Genomic DNA, 9,148 nt, shown 5'->3' on the forward strand with positions numbered 1-9,148 from the left:
TTGTTTATATGCTTTATATATTCTAAGGTAAGTTGATCTAGTGTTACATCATATTCTATAAGGATGTTATGTGTTTGTATACTTTCTGCCCAGTTTGACCCATTTAGCAGAAGTCAGCCTGTTTAAGGCTCTGATGTCTATTCTGTTTGACTTAAAGCAGTTATGACAAGGTCTGATTTTCTCACCCAATAAAGGAATATTTCATATATCAGTCTACTCTTCATTTTATCAGAAACAGTTATCACAGCTTGTACATTTTCTTTTTATAAATATATGTAAGCAATGAGCCAAATTTAGTAATGCCAACATACTGAAGGAACAACATTTGTCTCTTATACTGTATATGCTGAGCAGGATCAATGTCCACAAGGCTGCAGGTCCTGATGGCATCCCCGGGCGTGTTCTCAGAGCGTGTTTTGGGGAGCTTGCAGGAGTGCTCACAGACATATTCAATCTGTCCTTGGCCCACGCTGTGGTACCGGCCTGCTTCAAATCCACCTCCATCGTCCTGATACCCAAAAACTCCAACCCATCTTGCCTCAATGACTACCGCCCAGTAGCACTCACCCCCATCATCACTAACGGTGTGTTCACACCTAACGCGATGGACGCGAATAAAATGCCCCAAACGCCCCTAATTTGACGCGTGTACATTCGCGTCTCAACGCGTGTCCAAGAAAAATCCATCGCGCGTGATATTTTGACGCGCGTGAACCGGAAATGTGGGAGGAATGTGGGAGGGAGTTGTGCCAGACCGGTATCTTTGCAAGATGGCAGCTATCGAGCTAGCGCTTGAAGAGAGAGTCTCCCTTCTCTATGTACTGTGGAGAGCAGAGCAGCAGCGTAAAAGACGTCCTCGCCGTACCTGGGTCCATCAGGTCCTCCAGAGGCATGAGCAGTTTGGTGAGTTTCACCACTTGCTCCAGGAGCTGCGCCTGGATGACGGCCGATTCCAGCGCTATCACCGTCGGCCAGTTTGAGGACCTGCTTTCCCTCGTCGGTCCCAGCATTGCCCGCCTAGACACCAACTACAGACGCTCAATCCCACCTGCAGAGCGCCTGTCCGTCTGCCTGAGGTTAGTAAAACTATTTAATACGGTAGTCCTTTATTGATATCTGTGCTAATATGCTAATCCATCCAGTTATACACTGCTAACATGGATGTGCTATGCTAACAGTGAATGCTGTCGGTGTTTACTGAAAGCAAACTGTGGTACAGAGACAACTCTTTATAATATTTCTAGTGATACTCAGAAGCTCTCATCAAGTCCCGATTTAATTCGATTTATGCTGTTATCAGTGTTTGCATGATAGCATGGCTGTGGTGTCACATCAATGTATGCGCTCGGTGTTTGCTGATATCAAACTGTAGCATTAGGACCACTGAGTTAACCTTTGTAGTGATACTCACTCCTTTTTATTTAGACCTGGTTTAATTCTGGGATAGTTGAATATTTGTATATAATCCCTGCAGCTGTCAGACTCTATAGCAGGGGTCACCAGCCTTTATTAAAACAGAGTTAGATAAAACTGTGAACAGTTTGGTTCATCTCTAGTTACATGGTTCTATCTTGATAAGCTATGTCTTATCACAGATTAATTTTTCAAAAATATTAATGATTTAAGCAAGGAAAGGGCTACATGTCAACATACAACTCTTTATTTCTATTAATGTCTTACTTCATTCCTACCTGATTGACATGTTTAGGAATTGTGAGTGATTGGCTCACTGTAGTGGCAAAAGTTGCTACCAATCAAATTATGATATGTTAAAGTTAAAACAAAACACAACTGTTTTAGATATTATCTAATATACATTTTGTAATTATCCTTATAATTACAAAAGGTTTTATGTAAGATTCATGTTTTGTGATTTAAATCTGACATCACAAAAGTATTTTGGAATTTGAATAATGTATTTTGTAACTGCAGTACACATAATACTGATTTTGAACAATTTTGTCCAGGTTCCTTGTCACCGGGGACTCCTTCAGGACCATCGCGTTCAGTTTCAGAGTCGGTGTGTCCACGGTGAGCCAGATCACCCCCAAGGCAGCGACGTCCATCTGGGACTGTCTAGTGGACGACTTCATGGCTGTGCCTTCACCTGGAGACTGGCGCTCCATCACAGAGGGATTCCAGGAGCGCTGGAACTTTCCTCTGTGCTGTGCAGCTCTGGATGGGAAGCACATCCAGACAAAGGCACCCCATATATCATATAGGAGACACACACATTGATATACACTAAATATTCATTTCATTTCTTTTTTGTGGTGCCCAAATTGATGCACCTGCTTGATTTTGTTTAAACAATTATTGCACACTTTCTGTAAATCCAGTAAACTTCTTTTCACTTCTCAAATATCACTGTGTGTCTCCTGTATGATATTTAACTGACATTTTTTATTGTAACAACCAACAATTTATACAGGAAAATAATGTCTATTAACAAGGTTGCCCAAACTTCTGCATCCCACTGTATCAGTATATTTTGTCATTAGTATAATATGAAATAAATTCTACATGTGTCAAGTCGTGTGCCAACATTTGCTGTGTAGTAGAACTGAGACATTAGTCATTATAAACATTTATTTGAAATAATATTAAAAGTCTCAAACAGAAAAACATTAAACATAAATATAAAATATAAGAATTTACAGAGAGACAGGAATAAAAAGGACCAGCTGCTCTCCAGAGCAGGAACAAGGCTGAGGAGGAAATGCTCCATTGGAGACTGGTGTGGCCTCTTCAGGGACTCCAGGATGGCCAGCTCCACCACCGATGGACCGTCCTGGGACCCGTCCCTCATCTGCCTCGGAGCCGTCCTCCTCTGTGGGCCTGTAAAACAGCACAAAACACAAAGAAATGAGAAGGCTGCTACTAGATTTTAATTTCAACATTGAAAAAAAAAAAACAATAACAGGATATAATCAGATTGGTTGTAGATATTTAGTAAAGGTGATCACAAGGGAATCCCACCGACTAAAAAGGTATCAGTGCTTGCTGTCCATATCTGTGGGTGCAGCAGCAGGAGCTCAGGGACTGGGGATGCTCTGCTGCAGAATCAGTTGGTTCTATCAATACAGTATTAAATGTTAACAGGTTCGATATAATAATCGTAGAGTAAACAGTGGTCCCTCATTTATTGCAGGGGTTCTCAGAATAACTAGCCCCTGGTCACAGTTCTCACAATTGATTCTCAAAGTGCAAACCTTTGTAGATTGCAAAACGTAAAAGTATTATTATGCCGCGGTTTGTCTTCATCTGCCCGCCACTTTCGTGCGCCTTTTTCCCTCGCGGTGCAGGTGTCTATTTCTGAATGAGGCTCATAGTTATGGGTGTTTTTGTGCTGTTTTTTCTATTGGACGTGATGGTTATCAAAACCAAACGTGATAAATTTGGCAAGCGCAGGAGATTTGTCAATCAGGCTGCAGAATGCAATGCTGTACTGTGCAATAAAAAATCAGCGAAAAAGCAAAGCAGTGACGGATGAACAGCGGGACCACTGTGTGCTGTTTATTAATAAACAATAAAATATATTCCTAAATGATAACATGCATAAAAGCAGAACGGTATTTGTACGTCAGTGGGAAAATAGCGGTGGCTTGCTAGCTTTTGTGCGGCTTCCCCGGGTCAGTGAAAACTTTCAAAAGAGAAATGAATGAACTTACCAGGTTGCCCGATCTCTTCACATATCTTCCTCCAAGCTCGGTCCTTTTTATTCCTGTCTCGGTACTGAAAGCAGCTGGTGTTGTACAGCTCCGAGTTGTTTGCTACTGCATTGATTAGCCTTCCCCTCCATTGAAGTATGAAAGGCTTTGGCTGGATCTGCCCCTTTGACCTAGGTAACAGCCACGTCACCAGGCTCCTGATTGGTTGTCGCGGCGCGATTTGACGCTGGAGTTCAGATTTTTCCAACTCGAGCGGTAGACGCGAAACGCGCGTATGCACAAAAATGCAACACAAAAACTCACGCGCGTGGTTTTATTCGCGAGTCAAACGCGCCAGACGCGCTACACTGACGCGCGTTTCACGCGTTTTGGCGTTTTCGCGACGCAAATCTGCTTCCGAATTTTTGCGGGACCCGCAATCGCGCGTCATCGCGCCTTTCCATTGACTTTACATGTAAACCTGACGCTCTATTCGCATCCATCGCGTTCGGTGTGAACACACCGTAAGTGCTTAGAGCAGCTGGTCCTAGCACACTTCAAATCCTGTCTCCCCCCACCCTGGACCCCCACCAATTCGCATACCACCAGAACAGGAGCACAGAGGATGCAGTCTCCATCGCACTGCACTCTGTCCTCTCACACCTGGACAACAACAACACCTACGTCAGAATGCTGTTTATAGACTTCAGTTCAGCATTCAATACAATCCACCCCTCACAACTCATCAGGAAACTGACAGACCTGGGCATCAGTTCCCTCATCTGCAAATGGTTACTGGACTTCCTGACCAACCGCCCCCTACATGTCCGGCTGGATAACCACTGTTCATCTACAATCATGATGAACACCGGTGTACCACAAGGCTGTGTGATGAGCCCTTTCCTCTACTCCCTCTTCACCCACGACTGTAGACCTGCTGATGGTTCCAACACCATCATTAAGTTTGCAGATGACACCACAGTGATTGGCCTCATCAGTGACAACGATGAGGCCGCCTACAGGGAGGAGGTGGATCGTCTGGCTGAGTGGTGCGACAGAAACAACCTGCTGCTTAACACCGAGAAGACCAAGGAGCTCATCGTGGACTACAGGAGGAATGCTGACCCACATCCACCCATCCACATTAAGGGGACGGCTGTGGAGCGTGTGAGCAGCTTCAAGTTCCTGGGAGTCCACATCTCCGAGGATCTCACCTGGACGACCAACTGCTCCAAGCTGGTCAAGAAGGCTCACCAGCGCCTCTTCTTCTTGAGGACTCTGAGGAAGAACCACCTGTCCTCAGACATCCTGGTGAACTTCTATCGTTGCACCATCGAGAGCATCCTGACCAACTGTATAACAGTCTGGTATGGGACCTGCTCTGCCTCGGACCGGAAGGCGTTGCAGAGGGTCGTGAAAATTGCCCAGCGCATCGCCGGAGCACCACTTCCTGCCATAAAAGACATCTACAGGAAGCGGTGTCTGAAAAGGGCTGGGAAAATCATCAAAGACCCCAGTCACCCATCACATGGACTTTTCACCCTCCTGCCCTCTGGGAGGCGCTACAGGAGCCTCCGGACTAAGACCACCAGGTACCGGAACAGCTTCTTCCCCACAGCTGTCAGACTCCTGAACTCTGCCTCCTGACATCTGACCCACATTAACACATGGACTGAACATACACACACCCACAATGGACAACTGTACCCTCAAACACACAATAATAACATGGACTGAACCACCACTCACAACCACTAGCACTTTATATAGCCTCTGTAGGAATTATATCTCACTTATCTTAACTGCACTACTGTATAGCTCTGTGTAAATAATCATTCTGTACATTCGATAATTTTTAACCCTACAACTGTTTACAACTTGCATAGTTCCCATTTCTGTATAGCTGTATATCTCAGATTTCTGTGGAGTTATTTATTTCATATTCTGTATAGTTTTTCATATTTATATCCTGTTCATATCCTGTACATAGCTTGTACTCACTACAGCCTGTACATACTTATAGTTATAGAATATTCACAACATACTTCATACCGTGTACATTATAACATGCCATAATAGACCCATTTCTGTAATATACTCACATATCTATATTATTGCTAATATATATTGTAATATATCTATATCACTAAAGCACTTCTGGATGGACGCAAACTGCATTTCGTTGCCCTGTACCTGTGCATGTGCAATGACAATAAAGTTGAATTCTATTCTATTCTAATTCTATATATGATACACCTATATATGCATTGTCAAAGATACTTGTCTTTGAGTGAAGATTTAAGGTGTTAAGACATATAAATAACTGCAACTTGAATCTGTACTGAGGCTCAGTATTTGACACAGAGTTCATGTTCACTGCTGTAATAGCTAATAATGATTAATATAATAAATATAATATTGGCCATATTATATTTACATTACCAAAGTGATATGACTTTAGTCTCATCAACAACATCAGCTAATTCTTATTTACTAACTAATCTTAAATGACTGTTCAGTACAGAAATGAAGCCCAAAAATCATGTTTTACTGTCCTGTGGTCTCAGCCTAAAATACTTATCAAATCACGCAAAGCTCTTGTAGAAACAAACAAACAAATGAACAAAATATGTTCTCCTTCATTTCTGTCAAAACAAGTTGTATGACACGTTTCCAGCGGTTAGTATCATGGTTGCTAGGCAACCTGGGAAGCGCGACGGAGACTAGACTGTCCCATACAGACAAACATGTTGTTTATTTTGCAAATCGAGCTCAACACTGCCCCTACCGTCCTGGAGCACTTCCGTTGTGTTTTGGAATTTGCATGTGTTTTGGAGTTTGCAAGTGTTTTGGAGTTTGCATGTGTTTTGGATTTTGCAAGTGTTTTGGAGTTTGTACGTGCTTTGTCTCTAGGGGCCACCGTAGTTGGTAAATAAGTTTTGAAGTAAAAATGTGGATTCTACTTCAATAAAAAGGATCAAGTAATATTAAAGAAATGTTTAGATTTTCATTTTACATGATGTCCTAATTAAATGTAACTTTGGAAATGATAATAATAATTTTTTTCATTGGATGACATTAATCACATAACTAATAATCTTTTAAGGAGAAATAAGGTTTGCATCTTGCAGTAAATTATTTCCAGGGTTGCCAAGAAGCCCACTCCATAGTTCACGGATGTAAAATACGTTAATATGTATGATGAGAGCTAAATATCTCAACTTGTGTGCAGGAAAGGATATGAGAACTTTCTGTATGCATTCCTTTACTGTTCACACGACTGTGCTTTTTCTGCTGTTGGTAATTATAGCTCCTTTGAGTAGTCAAATGTGTAATGTCATGGCAAAAGTTTATCATCCATATTACTTGCAAAGATTTAGCAAAGATTAAGTGAGGCAGAAAAGACTTTTAATTTGGGAGCTCATTTGGTTTATGCTTGAGTTGTAAGTTCACAGCAGAAAGTTTTAATGCACTCAATGAAAGGATTTTCACAGCCTCTAAAACATACGGAGTAGACCTCTTGTGCTTTTGCGAGTTCTTGTGTAAAATCCTAGATGCAATATGCAAAATACTAAAATGTAGAAATATCTTTTTTTTCATTATTTATTTATTTTTTCATTATTCATTTATTTATTTTCATGTCTTTTTTTGTCTTGCAAAGTCAAATTTTACAACTTCACGAGTGTTCCTCTCTTGGGAACAGCTAATCTTCGCCAGTTGGTTGTTTGTGCTGTCAGTTCTACTGCAAGGCCTGTGAATCTGGAGGTGCTACAAAGGAGACAATGGGATGTCAGTGATGGAGCTATTCAGACGATAATCATGGGGAATGTGAGGTGTTTCGACAATAAGATGGACAAGCTTGGTGAGAAAATTGAGCCCCAGAGGCAACATCACAAGTAGAGGTTGATGTGTTTCATGGAGCATTGCAGCACTGCAGGAAGACAATGCCACACTCACACTTTCTAGACCACAATGTGCCCGTACCTGGCTTCAGGACTCCCGGGCAGACAGGCACATCAATCTGGTATAATGCCAGATATGTTACCTGTTGCACTGCATTCATATTGCCCAGCAAGGGAATTTGTCATTGCTGTTGTTGTTAGAATTTGAATCAGCACACTTTTTGGACTTTTTGGATCTAGACAATTATCTGCACCACGTACTAGATGTGCAGCTGAAGACTCTGTTACCTAAAAATCTCCTTCCTGGTCTTGAGAGTGCTCTGACAGACAACTCTGGAAGAGTTTGATTCCCTGTCCAACCTCTTTATGGTCCAGGTATTGCCTCATGCTGCCAATAGTGACAGTCAGACCCAAGCCAAATGCAAAACTAGTAAAAGAAAAAAATAGTCAAAATAGATCAGGATGGAAAAAACATCAGCGGCCTCTGCAAGCAAAGCCCTTTCTGTTTTGCAAGTCGTCTCATTGTTGCCACTCTAGTGAAGCTGTTGTTAATGTAGAAAAACCAAAGAAGTTGAAACCAATTAACACCTGCCTCTGCTACTTAACTCACCAGATCAATATGCCAAATGTGTAATTGACCTTGGTGCTATACTTTGCCATTATATATTTTTATTGAGTTGTCAGTTAATAGCTATTACTTCTTAATATCCATCCATCTGTCCATTTTCTACTTATCTGTTTTAGGGAGTGCTGGACTCTATCAGCTGTCATGGGACCAAACCGAAACAAAAGACAGTATTCTTCAAAATGATCACAAAAAGTTGTAATTTGTTGTGTCAAATACACTGTTTAACAAAGGTAACTCACATGTCTGCATGGCAGGATAAATTGCAAGTGAATCCCAGCAGGACAGAACAAATGAAGTGCCAACAACACTTTTAAAGTCTGGAAACACTGGGGCCAGATAATACCAGTTGAAAGAGATAATCACCGCCTCGCCTATCAGGTAACAGAAACACAAGCAACAGAAAGTTAGAGTCATACTTTTCCACTTGCTTGCTTTTCATGAATGCACCCAACCAGCATTTTTATCAGCTTTCTTATTAATTCAGGCAATTTTTATATATTCTCTGAAATGTTTAAAGTTAATAAAAGTGAAAATAAGAATAAACAATCTCCTTGAGACTGTTTTTCTACTGATCCATCAGTAAAACCAGGAGCCTTGTCAGCATTTTTTTACAGGGCAGATAAAAGATAATGGAGAAAGAATAAAAAAGACCTTGTAAAGCTGCTCTCAGTTCACTGAGAATAATTTGTAGTTATGACACATTCTCTTCTATCATCGTCGCTTAAGTTTGGCTTGAAAATGTCAAGAGTGGCCTAGTCCAATTAAGAAGCAGTCTTCTACATTCTCTGTTAATTCTCATTTCAGGCACTGGTTTTCTGAATAGGCTGACAAATTACATTTTGTCCTCGGTGATTCATTCTCTTCCTCTTCTTTTGTTGTTCTCTCAAACTGTCTCTAGCCCTCCCTCCACGTCTCTGCCCCTCTCTCCTTGTCTCTCATTATTTCAAATGAAATGAGGAATGTGCACT

The 9,148-nt window shown here is 41.5% G+C and overlaps 1 protein-coding gene and 1 long non-coding RNA gene across 2 annotated transcripts; one reads left to right on the forward strand and one right to left on the reverse strand.

Moving 5' to 3' along the window:
• The first annotated feature begins 703 nt into the window (after positions 1-703).
• LOC309689980 (uncharacterized protein) lies at positions 704-2,532 on the forward strand. Its single transcript, XM_082506742.1, has 2 exons — positions 704-1,076; positions 1,968-2,532. Exons 1-2 carry the CDS (start codon positions 817-819, stop codon positions 2,236-2,238), a joined length of 531 nt encoding a protein of 176 aa, XP_082362868.1. The 5' UTR covers positions 704-816; the 3' UTR covers positions 2,239-2,532.
• LOC309689981 lies at positions 1,898-3,949 on the reverse strand. The gene is made up of 2 exons (XR_014271575.1): positions 3,672-3,949; positions 1,898-2,838 (listed from the first exon to the last, which is right to left on the reverse strand). It is a non-coding gene; the product is annotated as an uncharacterized lncRNA (long non-coding RNA).
• Between the last annotated feature and the right edge of the window lie 5,199 nt (positions 3,950-9,148).

The sequence above is a fragment of the Aulonocara stuartgranti genome (genome assembly GCF_965226115.1).
Source record: "Aulonocara stuartgranti genome assembly, chromosome: 15".
Lineage (NCBI taxonomy): Eukaryota > Metazoa > Chordata > Actinopteri > Cichliformes > Cichlidae > Aulonocara > Aulonocara stuartgranti.